Below are 24,198 nucleotides of genomic sequence, written 5' to 3'. Positions count from 1 at the left end.
ACAAAGTGACAGAATAACCATAAAACAGATGGTGGATCCTTGCTCCTCAACAGTATTATGATAGTATCTTCTTGTAATGGAAAATACTCCTAGATCTTGTAGAATAGTATGTTTCTTCAGCAAAGACTTGCTTGACAGTACAACTGTCCCATGATACTGATTACCATTTCTGTCTTTCCACTCTACATTCCCACAGCTGGGAATTCAGAAAAAGTTTAGAGTAAAGGGGAACTGCAACATAGCTTCTCTACAAACAAAGCAGTCACTATACATCCATGATGGCCATGATACTAGGATTATTACATGCACTCAAGGAAACCCAACAAAAACAAAGAATTTATCAATTTGAAGGCTGCTTACACAACTCCGATTCAGCTTTACTCATTTGAATGGTTGAACGCTTATTCATCTGAAAGCTTATACATAATAGTAATATGTAACTGAATGAAAATATATTGAAATGCCTCATATTTCTATAAGAGGGCACCAGACTTGGTCAAAATTTTCCTAGGCACTTCCACACTTTGGCTTCATTTATATCCATCCCTTGCATTAAATTAATATGAACATTATAAAATTAATTTTGAGTTTTTTTCAGAGTCATGTAATATTCAGAAAATAATAAATTATGTGACCTGGGAAAAACATATTTCTCAAAGTGCATAAATCTTGAATTTGAAATGTAAAAATACAGGTTCAAATATATTAAGCCTATATACACACACACACACACACACACACATACATATATACATACACATACACTTATACAATTTGAATTGTAATGTAATTGTAATTTGAATTTGAAATGTAAAAATACAAGTTCAAATATATTAAGTCTCTCTCTCTCTCTCTCTCTCTCTCTCTCTCTCTCTCTATATATATATATATATACACACACCCCCCCCTATATAATTCCCATTTTCCTCCATCTACATTTTACTACTAGAAGAAGAAAGTGACTACAGTGCTAATTCTCAGTTAGGAAAAGGAAAATATAGTTGCTTTTAGTTTGAAGGAAAGTTTTCAACTATGCTGATTTATTAGTTAGGAGTCCTTATAGCTAATTCAAGAAGAGTTAAGCATTAGTGTGAACCATTTAACACAATAAGAAAAATATAATAATAACAACAACAATATGGTCTACCTTCAAAGAGCTGATAAAATTGATAACCAAATATAACAGAGGAAATCATGAAAGGAAAAAAATATTATCCCCTCCTCACAATGAAGAGACAGAGGAATCAGGAGGATAAGAGAAGGTAAATGAGAGAAAAGGAAAGTAAAAAGTGTAATGGAGTTATTAAAAGGACATATAAATATTTACCTCAGAACAGCCTCATCAAGCTCTTGTGGCCTGTTAGTTGCACCCATTACAAGGACTCTGTCATCTCCAGCAGACTGTACCTTTGAGATGAAACCAAAAAAAAATTATTTTTTTTTACAGTTTAAATGAAGTGATAGAAAAAAACATACAGAAATAACATCTCCTACACACAAAAATATATATTTCTAATTTTGGTTATTTAAAAGGAAAATATGTTAAAAATAATAAAGATCAAGAAGAACACTTACACCATCAAATTCTATTAAAAATTCAGTTTTTAAACGTCTACTAGCATCATGTTCTCCTTCTCTTCTTTCACATAAAAGACTATCAACTTCATCTGAAAAAGACAAAGATGACACCATTATCAATGGCCAAACTACCCAAATCATTAACAATAATTTTTATGTAGCTTATTGCTTGTTTTAAGAGCTAAATGTTTCAAGTTATTAACCGGGGGAGACCAATTCAAGTCTTCATGTTGTCTTTAATGTGACTCTTCTTTGAACTTTTCCATCCTGAATGATGTTTGCTAACTACTTATCTCTCTTCGTCCTCCTCAAAAGTTGTATTGCAATATCCTTTAAGGGCTAAGAGATAAATTTGGGTTCTTGAAGACTCAGTCAATACAGAATAAACTCTCTTGGGTTCTACTATGCTGAAATGATTTGAAGTAACAAAAACAGGTCTGCTTTTTAAAAAATGTTTTATTGGTAAAATTTCTACATCTGGTATGATAAATTTTTATGTATTTAACCTAAGTACAAAAAAACTCATTACCACTAGGCAATGAATTCAATGGCTGTAGCAATGTGTGAAACAAAGAAATACACAAAATAACCCTCATTCTTGCTCTATGCTGACAGTCATGGTGACAGTGGTTAGAAATAATGTAGAGTGCTACAAATCAAACAATCAAAACTGTCCTACAACAAAAAAGATGCAAGATAATTAATATTAATTAGGCGTTCATACTTTTAATGTGATGTTGTTCTATGACTGGGTGTTTTCTGAACTGAAACTAAAACACTGGCAACACTGATAAGAATCAATATAAATACTAGCACTGTCATTATAAGAGAAATCAGAAGATATAAGATCACTGCAGCTAAACTGAAAGATTACTCACAAGTTCTTCAAGAAGGTTTTATGACACCTATAAAGGCTAAAAGAAATATAATTCTGAAAAATACCTGATCAATATGCATTATAAAACACATGAGGACCATTTTGCAAAAGGATCACCAAAGACATTGGCAATTTATGTGACAACCTCTGTCACAAATGATGCAGTGGTAGAGAAATTTATGGAAAATGTATTAAGACCTTCCTAAATTAACTCAATATATACTTTAATACTCAAGGGTCTTCAATGCAAAGATGATTGTAGGAAAGGACAGTGAAAAATATGATGGAAAAACATGGTTCAGGAATAAGACATAAGAAAGGCCAAAAACTCATATTCTATTAAGAAATCATGTGCCTATAAATTATGAATATTTTCTTCAAGAAGAGAATCGTGAGGCTCTGCGCACAGTACAGACAGAATGCCATAAAAAAAAATGAAACTTTCCAAAACATAATAGTTAAGAAATTACTGGTTACTAAACTCCAGTCATATCACTTGTTATAGGACAGGTCAAAACCCAACAAGTTTAGAAGAATAAAAATGAGAAAAAATGTTCTACCTTAATATTTTGAATGTGACCTACTTAAATAACTTACTGATGCATAAAAATGGAAATTAACAAAGAAAAAAACTTATTGTCATTTCCAAAGTAAGTTTAAACAACACAAGTCAACTGCCACAGTGAGAGAACCAAAAGTGTTTAGAAACCACCTTGGATAGCAAACATCTAAATATCCTTGACAACTGGAGAGCTGTAATAGCTAAGAACAATGCTGGTTTAGAACATACTAATTTAAAAAAGAGAAAAAAACATATGTAATCCCAGTTACCACGGATTATTGGGAGAATGAAGCTGGCAGATTTCTTGAGTTTCAGAGTTTTAAAAAGGTACACTGGAATATATCAATCAGGTGTCTGCACTAAACTGGGTATTAAAACGATGAACTCTGGGGTGGGAATGGGGTGGAAGGAGAGCCAAAAATTATCATAAAAGGGCTGAATTGGTCCAGGTCAGAAATAAAGCATGTCAAAGCTTCCATGCTGATCAATATACTGGGCCTGTGAGCAGTTCTACACTTCTATCCTGAGCAAGATGGGTAGACAGGACAGAACAAAGAAAAAAAAAAAGGAAAGGTTAAGAATTACACAGTTTCCACAAAAAAATATAATGGAGTGAATTTGTAATTTAATATCACACTGCCTGATATAATTTATGAGGTTGTAGAAATGGCACTAAAGGAAACAGAGAAGGGAAAACCAAGAGACAACCTAGTGGGCACTGAGGGATTAATTCTTAAGGTATCTCACACTGGGGGAAAAATCAAGGGTATTATTACAAGAAAAGAAGAGAGAGGAGAACTCAATGATATATCAGTAACAACTAATCTGTATGTCAATTCTTGCAACCCTGTAACATCTTAATGAGAATTTACACACATAAAAGACATTTCTGATGAAGAACTAAGAAGAGAACAGGCTGGCTACAAATTCTATTCTGTGGCAGATGACATTTTTAGAGTCAAACAGCTGACTGAAAGGTATGAAGCCTAAAAGAACCCTGTTGGTTGAATGAAAAAGCATCTAGTCTGGCAGAGGATGATGTAGCCTTAAAGGTCTCCTTCATCAAAATGTCTACCAATCATACAATAAGATCATATGAGGTTCCTTGAAAGATGCTACAATAGAGAAAACGTTGACAATCCTCTGATTATTAATATCAAGTGAGGCATAAAACAGGGAGACATATGCTCACCAAAGGTGTTTGTCACTGTCATGAAGGATATCCAGTACAAAGTCCAAATGGAAGAGTGATTCCCTACAGATGAGGTCTTCCAGAACTTCCTGTCTGTGGATGACACAGTGCTGGCTGCATCAAGCCCCATAACACTGCAGAGCAGCCAAAATGAAATCCATAATCACTTAAAAGAGTTGGCCTAACTATCCATGCAAGAAATACATAGATGAAGAATTCATGTTGACCAGACTACAATATAGAGTTAACTAGATAAACCACAGAGGATGTCATATATTTTAATTGGCAAACATAGTAGATGGACAATGAACAGGGCTCAGAATTGAAGGGAGAAAGGAATGGGCAGGATTGCCTACAATGCTCTCAATTGCTCCAGATTTCTCCACCTCATCTTTCTAACCATTTTTTTCCTAGTGATTCTACACTGCAAATCATAGAATCACATAATTCATGAGGAATCACAATCACAAGTCAAGGTTAATAGCAAGATGTGTGGTGGTAAACACATTGTAGCACATTATCAATAATAAACTATATACCCAGAGCAACGTAAAGAGATTTCTGAACAAAGTGGGAGACCTGTTATAAATCAGTTATAGATGGACGGCCTACATGCTGCATAGGTACCCATATAAAACCAAGAGTTCCTCAGCATGCTGGCTCAATCACTTGTGAAAGATTTACAGGAAGACATGGATGGGAGTCAAATGGCAAGCAAGAGTTCTGACAGGCTGCTCTCTATATCCACAGCAATGATACTACAGATCTATTTAAGTACTGAAAGAATGAGAGTCCTATCATATTTGCAGAAAGGAATTTCATTAATACTATTTATCAGGATAACGTATCTTACCTATGAAAATTATAGATGGCTGAAGTTCTCTAGCCACGGCAAATAGAGCTCTTACCAATTTCTCTCCTTCACCTACCTGAAAAGAAAGAATTAAACATTTTTTACACATTAAACCTCAAAATTATTCCACCTTTTGTCATTTCTATGACTGTAATCTTAGGACAAATAGACCTAATTTTTCTCCCTTTGTTTCAATATCAATTTAGGGGGCAGAGAAAGAAAACATTTACCAAGATTTAATTCAGGTTTGAAAATTAAAACAAAAAGAAAATAAAGAAAACCATGGTTTTTCTTTTCCCTTATGAACAAATACAATTTGGGATGGAAAGCACAGAGGGTAGGTGAGTATGTAGGAATAAGTGAATTTTACATACACACACATATAAATAAAAATATTTTGGGGGTGGGGATTTCAGGAGGTGAAGATAAGGAGAATCCATCTTACAATGAATAATCCCAGTGAAACTTCCTGAGAAAGTCAGTGTCATAAATACCAACAGTAGGCAACAAATTCCAGGTATCAGGAGTCACTTTGACCTCTCTGAAATACTCTTAAAGGGCCAAATCCAGTCAACTTAAGCAATTGCCAAACGCTATAGTACTTAGTACTGCATAAGGAATCAACTGGAATATAGAAAAGTCTGGTTGGAAATATGTTTCTGTGATACCTCTCCTCCCTTCCCCACAACTCTGTCATCAAAAGAACTTGGTATTTGGCCAAGAAGACTTGGCCCAAATTTATGGATACCCAATCTTTGTATAAAACTGCTTTGATGACTGCTTTACTTCACATATCTCAAGCTACTAGTGTGAAGACTACATTTAAAAAGTCAACTCTCAACTTGACTACTGCAAAAAAGATTTTTTTTACATTTTTTTTTCTTGACTTAAGTCTCTCCCTAACATCAACCTATCCTTCATGTAACTGCCAAAGTAATTTTCCTAAAGCTCAGGTCTGATTGTGTCACTCTCCTACTCAACAAACTCCAGTGGTTTCCTATATTCCCTAGGATGAAATAGTGGGTGTCCTGGAAGTCTTTGTGCAGTTTTAAGCTAGTTAAGCCCCCTCTCTCATTGGTCAACTCTACTCAGAACCTGTATTTAGAGAAAGGACTCAGATGAGTCATGCTTCATCCTCCAAACTTTACCACAATCCAAACCCCTACCACGGGTATGTCCCCTCCTTGAATGCTTCCTACTTTTCAGCCCTCTTTTATATGTTGTCTTCCTCCACTTAAAAGGTTAAAATTCCTTGAGGTCAGGAGCTATCTTTCTTTTTGTTTGTATCTGTATCCCCAGCAGTAAGCAAAGGATTTCTGGCACAGAAAAAGGGCTGAATAAATGCTTGTCGATTCAACTCAAGTACTGCTTTCTCCATGTAGCTATTCCTGGTTTCCCCAGCTGTAAAGGTTAGTTAAACTCTGCATATACTTCTATATGTACATATTTTCTCCCCAGTTAGAAAGTAAACTTGTGGAAGTGGTCTCTGAATCCCCTGGTACTTCAGCACCATGACTTGCACACTGTAATTCCTTACTGACTGACTGAAGGTTGGAAGCAAAAGTCAAACTTTCACATTCATAATTTTGTCTGACATTGACTCTGTTAATATGTCTGCTATATAACATCAGGCACTGCTTCTCTTAAAAATTCTTGCCACTGAATATACTAATATCAAATTAAGGTCTTTTTGGAATATCATCATAGATATTATAAAGCAAATGGAAAAAGGACACAAAACTGACATATATAAGTAACAGAAAGGAAATGAGGGAGAAACTTAGGAAAGTTATAAAGGAAACCTGAACACTGGGATTGGGGGAGGCTAAGAGTCTCATGCTTCCTTTCTAGTAACTAATATTATGTACTACTCCCTTCCCTTTAGGATAAAAACAAAATCTTTATCCTGGAATTTAAAGCTCCCTGCTATCTGGCTACCATCTAGGTCTCCAGTCTTATTTTACATTATTCATCTTTATAGAAGTTCTATTTCAATCAAACCAGTCTATCAACTACTCCATTTACAAGACATTCCAAATCTGCTGGTTGCCTTTTGTAGCTTTCCAGAAGTGGGCTCACATATCTCCTCACCCCTGCCTCATAAAATCCTTAGCTTCCGTCAAAGCAGAACTCAGGTGTTACCTCTTACATGAAATATTTCTTGATTTCCTCCCACTAGCAATTAGGGCCTCTCAAGGATACTTTTTATATTCATATTTTTACTTACTTTGTACATGTTGTATTCTCTCAGAAAAAATGTAAGCTCTTTAAAGGGCAAGGACTGTTTTACTTTGTATGCTTGACACTTGTACTTAATAACATTTGTTGAATTGAATGTTTAGAAGTAAAATGATTATGTTCCACAAAAGGGAAATATTGAGAAGAGAGTGACAAACACAAATAATCTAAGTACTTTGAAGTCTATAACTTATTGCTATACCTTTAAAGTAGGTACAAAATCCTAAGAGAACATACTTATTTACACTACCATTACTAGTATTCAATATATTAAAATTTACACGTTAGCTTAATAAATATTAAAAGTAGTTACTCACATATTTTGAGGTTAAACTTGCAGCACTTATATTAAAGAAAGTTGCATTGGACTCTGCAGCTACTGCTTTGGCCTTTAAGAAATGTAAAAAAGCAGGTGTAAAGCCACATGAGCATATGTTAAAATAAGGACCTAAAGGATCACAATAACCTAAACAGGACCTAATTTGGGGTGTTAAAATAACTAACAAAGATTTTCTAAAAATTAAAGACATGACTACTGATAATTACAAAACAATTATGATGTTTTTCTCTGTTATGTGAAAGGGGAAACTTCCTGTCAGTCCTTTTCTCAAAAGGAATAGAAGGAAGAGGATTCTGGCTTTTCTTTCTACTGGGAGAATTCCCTATTTGTGGGAATGGCAGCTTATAATAAAGGGAACTGAGTTGTCAGCAAAAAAATAGTGCCAGGTGTCTGTTCATTCTCTCATTTTGGCAAAGATATCCAAAGAGAGCAAAAACACCTGGAAATATAGCAGGAAAAAAGTTTTGGCAACTTTAACAACCAGGTTTCTATATAACTCAAACAAAATTTATATACTTCCTACTCATGTTTTTAGTCTACTAAAGTAGCCAAAAACTAAAAAAGTATTCAACATAGCCGAGTATATACAGTGTATAGACTGTTATTTGGTCCAGATTTGATTTCACTGGTGTGGAGAACTTAAAACCTGAATACTCTCTCCACAGATGCAGACTGGCCATGCTTACAGAGTTGCCTGGAGTCACCAAGAAATAAAGTGACTTCCCATTGGTCCACACACTAGAGGCAGAACTTTTAATACAGGAATTCTTAACTCCAAGGCCAGTCTTTTAGCCATTCTAACATGTTACTTATTATATTCTTTTATATAAAGCCTTAAAATAATGAAAATTATTCCACTACTCCTTTCAGCTGTCCAGAAACATATACTGAACTAACCACCATGTAAATCTGTATGTGAGGTCTTTAATAGAAAAGATGGGAAGCAGAAAAAACACACATCAAAAAGAAAACTACAGTTATCCCTTCCACATCATGGGAGTTAGGGGTGTGGAGCCCCTGCAATTTGAAAAACCTTAATAAAAATTTTTGGCCCTCCCTTCATAACACAGAAAAGGTCTGAATATTTTCTTTTTCTTTTATGGAGTATTTACAGTACCTTACTGGAAAACTTCAGTTAAGTACTTGTTCATAGGTTCTGTGTTGTATGCTGGTCTTCACATGTCATCTGCTACTTCTGTAAAACTCCCCCAAAATTCCCATTTAATTTCTTACAGATTTGTTAAAGGCTGTTAAGGGATCCACTGAGCTTGTCTTTTTGAATTGTCATATTTTCCAGAAACATTGGAAACAGACCATGCAGAAGGCCCTGAATGTTTCAAGGATGAAGCCCCAAGCTAGATTCCCTGTGTGTCCTTGGGAGGCAACACAGGTGCCAGCCAATCTGTACCAGGCTGGGAAAAATACTTGTGCATCTGAAGTCCTTTGCAGATAAGCAAACCCTCCTATCTGCATAGTCTAGCAGTACCGAAGAGAAGGGAATGCCATCACCTTCTTCCTCCTCTTCAGGAGGGGTTACTACAACTTTCCCTTCCCATGCCATGTCTCTTCCTGTTTTTTCTTCCTCCTTTTGTTGTACTGCTATAAACATGCGAAATTCTGGAAGGACTGTGATCTCTTTGGGTACCACATGCATGTTCATTTCTCTTTTAATAAACCTGGTTTTCACATAAGTCCTGTGACACTGTGACTCTTTCTTGACATGCCGACCCACAATATATCTAAACTATGATCAGGACAATCGAGATGTGGAAGGGATAACTGTACTCAGTTACAATTAAGGAAAAACTATCAAATAATACACAGGATGCAATTAACTGTTAAGAAAATATTTATTTACTATTGATTCCCCCACTATTTAAATAGTTCTCTAAGGAATACAAAAACTTTCTTCATCAGTAAAATCAGGACAATAATATTTGCCTTATGAATCTCATAAGGTTATTATGAGCAAAGTTTGGGCCTAGAACAATTAAGTGACTTGTTAATTATCATACCATTAAATGTTAAAGGAGGCACAGGGATGAAGGTCTAACTCACAATCTAGTCCTTTTTTTCCATTACACCACAAAGCCTCTCCAGCATTAACATTATTTTGCAGTTATCTACTTCAACATTACTAAAGTTTCTGGACAGTGATAAATCTTTTAAAAAGAAAAATCAGAGAAACTATCTAGGAAAGAAAAAGGATTTCTAGAATATACTTCCATATTTCTCAAACATAGAGGATTCAAACACATAATAGCATTTCTTACCAGCATAGTTTTTCCATTTCCAGGTGGCCCGAATAGCAACAACCCCCGAGCTGGAGCTCTAAGCCCTGTAAATAACTTTTAAAAATACAAAACATATATTTTAGTTTAAAACTTTGTTCTACAGGGAGATAAAAATCACTAAATCTAGGGAAATAGTTATTAACAAAATAGAAAAGATAACTTTACAAAACAAGGAAAAACATTTCCTAATTATATCCATTCAGAAATAAGACAGACAACATCAGAATCTGAAACCCAGGGAGACATTAGTATAAAGAATAAGACACTTATAATTAGAAAGACCAAGAGGTTTCATTATTTTTTTTTTTACTGAAGGTGAATATGGAAAAGAATAAACTAGGCTAAAGTAAAGCAAAAGTTCTAAGGACAAACTTAGATATATTCAAGTTACACAAATGAGAAGTAGGGAACACTGACTCACATTAGATTATCACTGACTAGTATTTGGAACTTATTTGCAAGTTAATTGTACAAATCCATTCATGACTCTATCTTCTTTACCCTCTTCCTTCTTTTCAAGTCCTACCCATTCCAAACCCTACTTCCCCCAGGGAGACATTTAGCCCAAAACAGTCTTGTGCTACTTCAAAATTTCAATAGCACTTAAAAGTTCAAACCATTCATTTGAAATGCAATAGCATAGTGCATTATGTCATTTACTTCTATTATTAATGCATTCAATTATTAATCTTATCTCTTATAATGCTATTTAAGTTTTTGTTTTTTACAATAATATATTTATATTTTAAGTTGCTTATATTCTCAATTAGTCTATAATGTCCTTGAGGACACAACACTATGGGAGATAAAAACGAGTAAGAGATTCCCTATCTGCAAGGAGCTTACCAAGTGGTAGAAAGAAAAACAAACAAATAATTATTAAGGAGGAAAATGATTACCGCCAGAAGAAAAATATATATATATGTAAAAAGGGATGGAAGATAATGAATAGAAAACTGGACTTAAGAGTCAGAAGACCTGAATTTTAATTCCGGCTTAAATATTTAATATCTGTGAGATCCCAGGCAAGTCACTTAACTTCTCTAAAACTCAGTTTCCTCATCAGTAAAATGAAGATAATAGCACCAATCTCAGTGTTATTTTGAGGACATATTAACAACGGCTAACATTTATATAACACCTACTATGTGTCAGGCCCTGTGCTAAGTGCTTTACAAATTATCATATTTAATCCTTACAACAATCCTAGGAGGGAGGTTGATGACAAATGTGAAGAACTTTGAAATTATAAACGACTATATAGATCTTGGCTATAATTAGTTATAATCACTGATACAGGAAGCCATTCTATGGGCTATAAGAATATGGAAAAACTTCAGTGAGGAAATGGCCTTTAATATAAGCCTTAACGTAAGTGTATATACTAGCAGGAATGGCAAAGGGAAAACTTTTCCAGGTACGTGGAACAGAATGAGTGAAAGGTGGAGTGGTAAAGTTAAATGTTTTAGGGATGAGTTGTATGGCTGTAGTTTGACTGATTGTTATATGTGTAGTTACATTCAATTTGACTCAATATATATTAAGTACTTGCCACCTGAAAGGCATCAACAAAGTGCTAGGAACAGGACAAAAATTAAATAGTCCCTGCTACGAATGAGGTAGAATGTTGCAGGTAGGGAGTACCAAATAGGTTGGTTTGACTTAACTACAAGTTACATGAGGGAGACTAATATGACATAAATCTGAAAAGAAAGTTTGAGACAAGATTGTGAAAGGCTTTAAATGCCAAAGAGCCTGAGTTTTATCCTAGGGACAATAGCAAGTCACTCAAGCTTCTTGAGTAGTTGAGCTGAATAGTCAAATTTGTACTGTGGGAAGATGATTTTGACAATTGTGTGGAGGATGGACTAGAGTACGGAGAGGCCAGAAGCAGGAAGATTATTTATTGTTATTACTTAGAAAGTTAATAGTTTGGTCAAGACACAATGTAGGCATACATTGTGGTCAAGTGAAGGAATGAATGCAAAAGAGGCAATGGAGATAGAATCAAGAAAACCTGGAAAGGGACTAGGACATGGGAATGTGGAATCAAGGATCTTGTTGATCTGAACCTGGATAAATAAAATAATGTTGGTTCTTTCAACAAAAACTAAGACATCAGGAAAAGAGAATTTGTTTAAGGGGAAAATTAATAAGCTCCATTTTAGTGAAGTTAAATTTGAGATATCTGTGGAATAGAGGGGGGAGATGACCAGTGCCCAAAAAGAGCAAAGGAAAAAGATAAGATCTATCTAAGTCTATCAATCACTACATGAGAAAAGATTAAAGCAGTAATTTCTATCAATTTAGAAACAAATAATGTCTGAGTATCATTCATTACTTTGAAACAAATTTTATTACTTAAATAAATCTCTTACTCCATAATTATAGAATAATGTGAACTTTTCCTGATAAAACAAATTATCTGTTATTTTATTACAACCTGGTTTGCATACTGTTACTTCTCTGGGAATATGTGTCATACAAAGGCACAAAACAATTTTACTCTGTTGATTAATAACAACATTTGAGGAAGTTGGGAGTTACCTTCAAAAATAACTGTATCCTTGAGAGTTTACCAAGAAAGTATATAGAAAGAAGAGAGGTCAAAGAATAGTTTTGGGGTATACCTATGCTTAAAAGATAGGTCACAGATAATGGTACTAGGAAGAATATTGGAAAGGAAGAGTCAGACAGGTAGGAAAAGAAACAAGATATAATGGTGTCATGAAGACCAAGGGATAAAATGGAGTTCAAGAAGAAAGAGTGGTAGGCACAAGCTACAGAGAGGTCAAGAAAAATGAGTACTGCAAAAAAGACTATTCGAGTAATAGGAGTAACACCTAGAAAGGTAACGTATGACCAAGTAACAGCAGGTCTTGACTCACGGTATTTAGGCTTTACTAAAGTTCTTGTTCAAAAGAATAATATGCTGGGAGGTTTATGAAGATTAATCTAGCAAGACCACACCAAATTAACGGAAAGGTGGAAACAAGCAAGAACACCAGATATGAGACTATAGCAGTATGAGCAAGAGGTGGCCATTTCTAGATAATTTTCCTGCTTAAATACTTCTTGGCCTTTCTATCTGCCATAAAGAAACATAAACAAGAATCCTCCTTTACGTATGTCTTCCCCAATGAGAACATGATCTCCTTGAAAGCAGGGAGCATCTTAATTTTCTATTTGCACCCCCAGAGTTTAACACAGCACTTAGCATACAGTAAATGATTAATTTTCCATTCCATTCCATCCCTCCCAAGCTTATATGTGTTTTCAACAGAAGATCTGTGAAGATGAAGTCCCTTATCAAAACATGAAACTGCAACAGTGGGACTTAACATACTACTGAAAAATCAGTACTAACATCAATTAGAGAACCATCAGCAAAACCAATCAAATCACACTACGTAGGAAAGTAATGATAGCTAATTACAATTTTACACCTTACAAAACACTTTCTCACAACAGTACAAATATTACAGCTGTCATTTTATAAATGAAGAAACTAAAGTGAAGAAAGGGCTTAGTGACACTGCCTGGGATCAGATAATTAGTGGTGTGCCACATGGGTACCCACTTATTTGCTTCTAATCTCAGCACCATTTACCATAAACCTCATGTCTGTCGTGCCAAAGTCTACAGCCAAATGCTAGAAAGGGTAGAATATATTCTCCTTTGGAAACATTTGAGGAAAGTTGTTTGGAAAGGAGACATGCTGGGATGGTGGGAAATACCATGTAGTCATTTTATATACAGATGAGGACAGTGAGAAGAAAGACGTTAAGATGACTTGCCCAAACTAAGTAACAGAGAGAGAGGGAATTTGAATCTAGGTTTTCTGACTCAAAATGTAAGGCTCAAAGAAGTTAAGATCTCACTCTCCATAAGAAGTATACAAAGGTAAGACAAAAAATAGCCATAATTTGAACTCTACATGAAAAGAATAACTGTCCCCTTGATCAGTCCTATCAAATTTCCTCAAAAAAGTATGAAGATTCAATCAACAAGACAGGCTTTCTAAAGTCTTTTGTTTGAAAAGAATAACATTTATATTTTTGTTTTTAAAAGCTTGAAATAATCTAAGTTTTTTTTGGTCGTGCTCATGAAATAGAAACAAATATATAAATGCAAGTCTTGCTTTCTTAAGTGTTCAAATACAAAACAACACTAAATATTGCACTAAATGTACAAAAAACAGCCCCAGTCAGCAAACCATTAACTTCCACATGGTAATTAAGTAACGTATTGGGAATTTAGATGTTTCCCTGACATTCACTGTCCTCCTCTTCACTTTGGTGAACTCAGTGACTTTGGAGAGTAATTCCTAAGCATTACTGAGGTCAGATTTCAAAGAAATTCCCTTTTGTTTTTCTAATTCTGGTTACTTAAATTTACTTTAACAAAACACTAATTGAGTAGGAACATTCTATTAAGTTCCCTCTGAAGTCCCTTTTAGCTCAGAATCTATGATCCTATGATCATATAACAAATTTTTAAATGACTGAAAAATGGCAAATATTGTTTCTTCTCCTATATAACCAGTCATCATATTGTACTAACACATAGTATTGTGATTTCTATTACCTTGTATGTTTTACCATTTTTTCCATGTTTTCATTATCTCTCTTGTCATAATAGTGTATAGCATGTGAATATAATCATACCAACATAACAGCATTTGTTTACCATCTGTACAGATACCATGATGCTACAGGAAAATGTTAATGATTTCCTTACCTCAGGTCTAAGGGAAGGAAGAATAACAATTTCTTGTAATGCTTGCTTTGCTAGCTCCTGCCCAGCTATATCATCAAATTTGACAGCTGTTCCACTGACAAAGAAAAAGAAATTAATCCCATGATAGGAATCTATTCACAGTTATGTCTAAATTGAAGTCAGATAATTAATAGTTTATTAGGCATTTAGTAATTTTCATATTTAGTTTAAATATTTAACTAAGGCATGAATCTTTATTAAGTGAAAACTATTACATAAAAATGTAAAATGTAAACAGTGAACTTTATTCACTCAGAATGTACATTAGTCATAGAGTAAGAATTTTAAATTAATGAATAGAAGAAAATTCAATAATATAACTTACTTGTCAACAATTTCATTCATAATAAGATTAGCAAGATTACTGTCCACATTCCTAAAATTCTTCAAGTCTTTCTTTTTTTGAGCAGCAGTCATAGGGGTTGAAGGCTTATTTGTCCTATTAATTTTGGGAGTGCCCTTAAAAAATAAAGTTTTTAATAGTGAAACAAATACAATATAACATTTGTACTCTTTTCTAACCAGTTATCTTTAAAGTTTCAGCAGTTAGAAATTTTAAACTACGAAATAAAATTAAGCATATGCTCAGTTAGAAAGTATTTTTTTTCGTAATTCTGTCAGTTAAAATTTATTTTTACCCACCACCTTGGCTGAAGAACATTTCCAAATCAGATCCTTTCTCTCAGATGCACAGCTTTTCATCTAAGTATTTCAAATCTGAAATTTACCATACTTACCCTGCAAAATTTATGAAAATATTTATCATAAGGCAAGTCTGGGATAGACTTTGTCCAAAAGAACTTAAGTGCTAAAGATTAAAAATATTCTTTTGAAATAAGCATTTCACATACAAAGAAGTACTAGAAGGCTAGATAAGATCTACAAGAAACATTATACCAAGTCTCTAAAATGGTAAGATTCATAAATAACTTTTCAATGACAGAAAAATGAGGATTTCAAATGAAAACGGAATGCTATGCAAATAAATGCAAAACACAAAATAGACAACGAAGAAGTCAGGATTAGAAGTCCCTTTAATAGTATGTCCCCAACTGCATTCTAAGTGAAATCCATTTTCAGAAACACAGCTTGCAACTTTACTTTTTAGGAACATAATTATTCAGTTAAGGAAAGCACATATGTACAAAAAATGAAGTACAACCATTTCTAAGTTTTCACTTGTGGTAGCACAATAAGTTAGGTTAGAGTACCTTATGAGATGTAGTTGCAGGGACAGTTCCCTGTCTAGTTGAAGACAGCATGGATAGCCCACTACAACTAGGTGCTCGATGGTGACCTGAAAGACCCGTGGATGCAGTTTTTACAACTGTTTTTGACCGAGGAAGTGAATTACTAGTGTGTGTTAAGGGGTCCTTTCTTTTGGGAACAGCTCCACTTTCTAAAAGAAAAAAGTAAAAATATTTTATAACAGGTAATTCTGTAATAGTTAATACTATAACATTACAACATATTTATTAGTCAGTCTAATATTCAAAATCAAAACAATAACCATATGAAATATTTTCTCTACTCAAAATGATCAAAGCCGCTCCCCAAAAATCTAAAAAACAAAGCACTTAAGACAACTATTTTAGAATGCTGTTTGAGCATAAAAGTGATACTGAACTAAATGAGTTCTAAAATTTCAAATGTTATTAAATATTATACATATTTTTACAACCTGTGCCTTCATACACAAGTACATGCATTTTCAAATATTATAAAGCATTATAAATAAAGCAAGTATTTAAGATTGAAACCAATGATTAATATAAAAAACATTTTTGTTAAAATTACAAGTTAAAAACAATATATTTTAAAAGATCCATGTCAGTTTAACTGCAGAGTATCCTTAAAAATTCATGATTTCCAAATAACATTTTCCTGATTTACATATCATAATATAACCTAACACTCAAAATTAAAAGTGGAGCTTTAAATTACCCAGTAGGGCAACTAGTATACCTACTGAACAGGATTCTAAGTTTAAATTCTCCTCCTGACATTAAATAGCTTAAGAGGACTTAAATATATATAGGTATAGATATATACAGATGTATGTATTATATAAATATACATACAAACATGTGTGTGCATATATTCAAAATACAAGAAACTGTTAATTATCTATGCTCAATGATTACCCAATTGATAAATGGTCAAAGAATATGAACAGGCAGTTTTGATAATGAAATAAAAGCTATCAACAATCACATGAAAAAAATGTTGTAAATCACTAATTAAAGAAATACAAATTAAAACAATCCCAAGAATACCATTTCACATCCACAGATTGACTAACAAGACAGAGAAATGACAAATGCTAAAGGGTATGTGGAAAGATTGGGACATTAATGCATTGCTGGTAGAGTTGTGAAATGGTCTAACCATTCTGGAGAATAATTTGTAACTATGCTAAAAGGGCTATAAAACTATGTATAATACCCTTTGACTCAGCAATACCTCTATCAGGTTTGTATCCCAAAGAGACCAAAGAAAAAGGGAAAGGACATATCTAATAATATAGATATATATCTATACATATACACACATACACACACACACAAGCACACACATATTTATATCAACTTTTTTCATGGTGGCAAAGAATTGGAAACTGAGGGGATGTTCATCAATTGGGGAATGACTGAGTAAGAAATGGTATATGATTGTGATGGAATACTATGGTCCTGTCAAAGTGACAAGTGGGAAGGGTTCAGAAAACCTTGAGAAGACTTATGAGTTGATATAAAACAAAGTGAGCAGAACCAGAAAAACATCATACACATAAACAATTATGGTGAAACAATGATCAACTGTGAAACACTTAGCTACTCTGATCAACGTGGTCATCCACTATAATTCCAAAGGATTCATGATGAAAAATTCTATCCACCTCTAGAGTGAAAACTCAAGAGTGAACTCTAAGTGTAGACTGAAGTATATTTTTAGAATTTTTTTTCTGTTTTTTCCCCCCAACATGGCGAAAAAGAAAATGTTTTGCATGACTTCACATATATAATGAGTATCATAAGGGAGGGAGTGGAGGGAGGGAAAGAAACTGGCACTCCAAAAATGTTAAGGAAATATAGTAACCTACGCTCAACATTCAGGAAGAAAGAGAAGCAGATAATCACCAGAGCAATTGTTTTGGGTTTAGAAATGTAACCCACTTACCCAATCCTATAGATCTATTCCTGTCCCCCAAGAGCTTACTCCTATTATCAATAGCCCAGTATCCTGAGAGAACATAAGCAAGAAGCCTTCAACCATTTTACAGAAGGAAAAGTGCAAATAATTTACTTATTGGTAATCAGAGGTAGCAATCTAGAGGCAATTTAGGACTAGCCCTTATCCAGTTTTCATTTCCTGGGCAAAAAAAGTGTCATACTGAGTGACAGTAATAGTTCATTAAGCCCAGTATTCATTCATTAACTGTCAGTAAAAGGAAGTTTTGTATAAGAGTACAGATATCTTCCCAGATAAAACCCTAAGGTATAACCCAAATGTCTTCAACCACCTGCCATGCATATGTCAATCAATAATTTAAACTCCTACTGAACTTACGAAAATTTTCTATCCATATAATCTGTTAAGAGCATTGAGCTCATGTAAAGTAAAATAATATGCAAGACATTAAACCTGTGATTTCCTTAGAGTAGATAATTCTCAATGTGAACATTTTCACCAACAACAAAATCATAACTCACCTATGATTTACTCCTGGAGAATTACCTTAAACACAAAGTGCAGTATCCCCCAGAGTCACACAACAGTATTAAGTATTAGGATTTTATCCAAGGTCTTTCTGACTCCAAGCCCAATAATTAATCTTCTACACTTAGCACTTTATCCAAAATATAACATATAATACCAAGTACAATAATAATTCCTTTAATGTTAAAACAAAACAAAATAAAACCTTTCAAGTACTACTCCTTGCTCATAACATTCTGCGTAAACAAATCTAGGTTTAGTCAAACCATATATTTCATGATTCAAGAAAATCTGATCATATCTTCTCTCAGTTTTTATCCTTATATGGCTGGAAAATTCTAATTGTCTTACTCTCTTCTCACGTTGAAGCCTCACTGTCCCCTTGGTCCCTTTCACGCTGTTGTTGTTGTTGAGTCTTTTCTGTTGTATCTGACTCTGTGACCCACTTGGCTTTTCTTGGCAAAGATACTGGAGCGTTCTGCCATTTTCTTCTCCAGTTCATTTTACAGATGAGGAAACTGAGGCAAACAAGGTTAATCATATAGGTAGTAAGTGTCTGGGGCTGGATTTAAACTCAATGCTTCCTGATTCCAAGCCTAGCACTTTAATGAGCTTTTTCTGAATGCTTTCTTATTTTGTCATATTCTTCTTGATGACAATCACAACAGCATATAGCATATTGAATGCAGAGGCACAAATGGTTTTATTTAAACTTAAGATAATGCTCTATTTTAATTTCAGTACACTTTCTGACATCATTTAGCATCTTGTTGCTCTTTTACTAAACCAGGTTGTTATTGTTGTGTTCGTCCTTCATTCTCGAAGAGGACCATGACATCAAGATGATGACATGACTTGCACTTGACTTTGATTTGAGTGAGGGAGGGCTGTGCAAGGTCACCAGCCTCACTTTCTCTCCTGAGTCATCTGAGTCGAAGTTGGGCCCTCCTGCCTTTGAGTGAATTTAGTGAATGTCAATGGTAACTGTTTCTCTTTGGAACAGCAACCCTGAGGGTCTTCCCCTCCCATTTTGATTTCTTTTTTTGTTGTTGTTTTTAATTAAAGGGACCAACATTTAACTCACTTCCTAAAGAGGAAAGACCTATTCCCTGAATGGGTATTACTTCACTTTAAGTGAGTACCTGAAAAGGCCTTAGCCTTAGGGCAAGGATCTCCCACTGCATCCTGGGTCATTTCCAGTCATCCTGATGAATATCTGGTCACTGGATCCAGATGGCTCAGGAGGAGAAAGTGAGGCTGGTGACCTAGCACAGCCTTCCCTCCCTCAAAACAAAGTCAAGTGCAAGTCATGTCATCATTTCCCTGATGTCATTTCTTTGAAAATGAAGGACAAACATGACTGGTGAGTAGACCAAGCTGCCTGAATGGGAACCCAGCTAGTTGGGTAACTCAGCTCTTCCTCTCCCTCTCCTTCTCTCCAAAGGGAGGCAAATTTCCAGTTAACTTGGGGTTTACTGGCTAGATTCCCTCCCTCCCTCCTTCCATCCTTCTTTCTTCCCCCAGTATACTCTGAAGCTCATACATTTGACCACAATGGGTCCCTGGCAAAGCTTCACTTAATGGCTGTATTTTGGGCCCTCCTAGCTTAATTGAACCAAAATAGCACACAAGGCTCTAAGATGTTTCCTTGGTCATGGCTGGTTAATTGTGTAGCCTGCCTTATTTTCCCCTACAATGAAGTTTTTATCTGTAGCTTTCTAGTTCTTATGGCCTTTCCAGATTTTTCCAGTTATCATTGCACTCTCTCTATTAAAATTACTTTGTATTAGTTTATATTTATATATTTACATGTTTTGTCATCCCCAGAAGAATGTAAGTTGCTTGAGGGATAAAGTGATTCCATTTTTTTTGCCTTTGTATTCTCAGGCTCCTGCACGGTGCCTTCACACATAGCAGGTGCTTAATAAACTGAATTGTAAGATTTTCAAAGAATTCATTTCCACAACTCTGACATTTGACTATCTGGAAAAGATGTTAATAATGTCTACTACAGAACCTCAACACATACTAAGTATTTAATAAATACTTGTTAAACAAATCTGTAAGCTATACATTTCAGTGTATACAACTTTTTAAGTCATTTTAAAAAATGCTAATGAGACTAAGCACTAGCCTGGTACAGAAGAAATAACCCAGGTTCTGAAATAAGAGGATGTAGTTCAGTTTCTGTGTCTGACAATTATTGCATGTGTGACTTTGGGGAAGTTCCTTATCCTCCCTAGGCTTCAGTTTCTTCATCTGTAAAGCAGAGGGACAAATTTAGATGGCCTCTAAGGTCACACACAACTAACTATAGATGTATGATAATATGATCCACATCCCAGAGGTTAACATCTTCATGGTTAACATTATTCCATTCAAGAGAGATGCTGATTACCATTTGTTGGATTTGTTTAAACCATTTCCCTGCGTTGAAATGTTACTCCAACTACTCCTATAACCTCTTCTTTTTTTTCCTCTTTGGATCTATGAAATCTTCTCAAAAGGTTAAAAAAACCCAGCTCTGAAGAAATTGTAGCTACTGTCTCTCTTGTTCAAAGATAAAGGTGCGACAAACTTTTAACTATCATAAATGCCTGAAGGTACAAGTTTTTTCATTGCTGTACTAGAAGTATCTATAATTTCAACTTTTCTCAAAAGAAAAGTAGTGCCACTTCAAGTTATAATTTATTTTTTGGATGAAGGTCAAATGCAAAAATAAGGACAACTTCTCATTGTTGGAAAATATTGCAGGGACTGTTTGGTATGGAAATAAGTAGCAAAACTACCTTCCTAATATCTGACTTAACAATTTCCCAACTAAATCATGACATCCTGAGAAGAAAGGAGCACTGGTGTGAACTAATAAGGATAAAAGGAACAAAAATTAGATAAGCCAAATATATCATGAGGGGGAAAACTGTTAAACAGTAACAGAGAAAGAAGCAAACCGTGGATTCAAGAAACAGCTAATCTTGGCAACTGAGAACTGCTGGTTAAGAGAAGAACAAAACTTAGGAGGCCAGCTGAGCAATTTGGTCAGAAAAGACATTTTGCTCAGGGAGAACTATGAGGAATCCACAAGAGAGAAAACACTTTGAGACTCAACAGTACCAAAAGTAATGAGTCACCTACATGTATCTATCACTATTAGTGTATTCTAAGTCTGCCCAATCTTCCTATAGACTATGTGTATGTGTGGAATAGTGGGGGGAAGGGTATGTATAAAGTATTGTAACAATAACATTGCAGTAAGTCTCTTTACTAAGAGCAAACTGTGTCTGACTCGCTGATTGTTAATGGGAAGCAGACCAGTAGAAGCTTGCTAGTTATTAGAAAAGGCATAGTTAGCCACAGGTACCTTTAAAAGCTGAGGTAGAAGCCACTATCTGGGAATCTAAACCACGAAGGCCAGTAAAAGATGAGGAGGTAGCCCAGAGGGCTACAAAGAGAATCAGTTCTACACAAAGACAATCTAGAATTCTACTGGTCACTTACAAAAACCATAACAGAATACTACTATACATGGAAGCTTGAATGCAAACATACTAATAAATAGCAAAATATTTCTATCCACCATGTCCTACTTCAACACATCATCATAGTGCAGAAGCGACCATGATTTCTCCAAGGCTAAGCTAGTATAGATCACACTAGCAACTGCTAGTGGAAAAGTTTCCATTGTGGAAAAGTTTCAGCTATGATCTCATCAACAAACTGCTTCCTGGGGACTAACCTAGATAAGTAGAGAAAGGCTGGCCAGCTGTTAAGTTCTTTGGCCACAGCAACACAGAAAACAGAAAATTACAAAATGATCAATCTAATATTAGTGCATTACTGGTTAGAACTGATCCAAGCATGCTGGAAAACAATTTGGAACTATGTGCAAAAAATTTACTCAACTTACACCCTTTGACCTAGCAATACAATTACTAGGCCTACACACCTCAAAGACATAAAAAAAAAGTACTCATATATGCAAAATGAGAATTCATGTGTATGAAAATTTATAGCAGCTTTCTTTCAAGGTGGCAAAAAACTTGAAATTAAGGGGATATCCATCAGTTGGGGAATGACTTAAATTTAGGCATATCAGTATTACACAATACTACTGTACTATAAAAAATGGTCAAGTACATGATTTCAAAGAAACATGGGAAGACTTACATGAACTGAGGCAGAGTGAAGTGAGAAAAACTAGGAGAGCAAATTATATAACAGTATTAATATTCTAAAGTCAAACAACTGTGAAAGACTTAGTAATATCGATTCATGTGATGACAACAATCATGATGAAATGTACTACCTATTTCCTAACAGAAAGGTGATAGTGTCAGAGTGAAGATTAAGACATACGTTTTTGGACATGGCCAAGGTAGGAATTTGTTTTGTCTATCCACGTTTTTAATATGGGCTTTATTTTTCATGCTTTCTCAACTGCAGTGGAGGAGGGAAAGGAAGTGGATTTTGGCTTGAAAAAAATTAACTAAAAAAAAAAAAGACCAAAAATACCTTAAAAAATATGGTATATGAATATAATGAAATACTATTGTGACAAAAGAAATTATGTAAAAGACAGTTTCAGAGAAACCTGGGAAAGCCTGTATGAACTGTTGCAGAGTAAAGTGAACAAAACTAGGAGAATAATATGCAATTACAACAAATAACAGGATTTTAAAGTCAAGTAGCTTTGGAAAACTGAAAGATTTCTGATCAGTGCAAACACTAACAAGATTCCAGAGGACCCCTGATGAAGCATGCTACCTACCTTCCAACAGAGAAGTTGGATTCAGAGCTCAAAATGAGACATGTATTTTTTAGACAGGGCTAAATAGGATTTTTTTTTTTTTTGCTTGACTATGTATATTGCTACAAGGGTTTTGTTTTTCTTTTCTTTTTTTCCAGGAGGAGGGGTAGGAAGTAGGAGGTAGAGAAAATGGATATTTGTTATTTGAAAAAATAAAATTATTTTTTTAAATGGCCAGCTTATTATGAAACTTTATCCAGATTGGTTATCTCTGCTCCCTCTGCTTCTGCAGGGATGGTGACAAAGGGAGAAGTGAGGGGCTAGGAATCAGTTTTCAAAAATTGTATAAAAACACCTGAGTTATAGATACTCTGATTGTAATACTCTTCTCTAATGACCAATGAGCAAACATACTCTTCTACTAAGGGAAATGAATTATACAACAATGTGGTATTGTCCAATTAACAAAATCAGAAGTATTCTATAATTAAATGTAAAGACAGATCATAGCTTCTCCTTTAAAAAACAGAAAAAAGCAAATGGCAGATTTGGCTTTACTATACAAAGACAACAAAAATACCTTTCTTGTGAAACCTGTTCATTTCACATTTGTAAAATTACCCTTAAAAGACTTATAGCTTATGAACTAACATTATGCTGAAGATATAGGGAAAGAAAATTTTATGGAGTACTGGATAAGACTCTATTCCAGAAGAAATCAATATATATGTTAATACTAACTTCAATGTAAAAATGTCCATTTTTGGATTTAAAAAATAACCAATTGTGTGACTGTGGAAGGAGGGCAATGAATATAAAAAAAAACTGAATAGATTTCTGCAAGAAATTATTTTTTCCATCAATGACAGTAAAGCTGCTGTGTCCTCAATGTGATTCACAGAGGAAATAAAAATGAAACTATGAGAAAGGCAGTGATGCAAGAGACAGTCAAATGTATTTCCACTATACTTACCATTTTTGATCATAAAAAAGCACTTACTGACTTAGAATTAGAATATAG

At 34.5% G+C, this 24,198-nt stretch overlaps 1 protein-coding gene across 4 annotated transcripts in view; it reads right to left on the bottom strand.

The window, feature by feature from the left end:
* The window catches only part of SPAST (spastin), a 94,052-nt gene that overhangs the window by 15,386 nt on the left and 54,468 nt on the right, over window positions 1-24,198 (bottom strand). For all 4 annotated transcript variants that reach the window (XM_072634125.1, XM_072634124.1, XM_072634123.1 and 1 more), the window contains 8 exons: window positions 15,925-16,112; window positions 15,039-15,172; window positions 14,675-14,768; window positions 9,914-9,988; window positions 7,618-7,689; window positions 5,063-5,138; window positions 1,576-1,667; window positions 1,328-1,407 (listed from right to left, as the gene is read on the bottom strand). In XM_072634125.1, coding sequence (XP_072490226.1) covers window positions 1,328-1,407; window positions 1,576-1,667; window positions 5,063-5,138; window positions 7,618-7,689; window positions 9,914-9,988; window positions 14,675-14,768; window positions 15,039-15,172; window positions 15,925-16,112 — 811 coding nt within the window. The remainder of the gene's footprint in view (window positions 1-1,327; window positions 1,408-1,575; window positions 1,668-5,062; window positions 5,139-7,617; window positions 7,690-9,913; window positions 9,989-14,674; window positions 14,769-15,038; window positions 15,173-15,924; window positions 16,113-24,198) is intronic.

Source organism: Notamacropus eugenii, chromosome 1, assembly GCF_028372415.1.
Source record: "Notamacropus eugenii isolate mMacEug1 chromosome 1, mMacEug1.pri_v2, whole genome shotgun sequence".
NCBI classification, from domain to species: domain Eukaryota; kingdom Metazoa; phylum Chordata; class Mammalia; order Diprotodontia; family Macropodidae; genus Notamacropus; species Notamacropus eugenii.
This window is presented reverse-complemented; position numbering and strand designations above follow the sequence as displayed.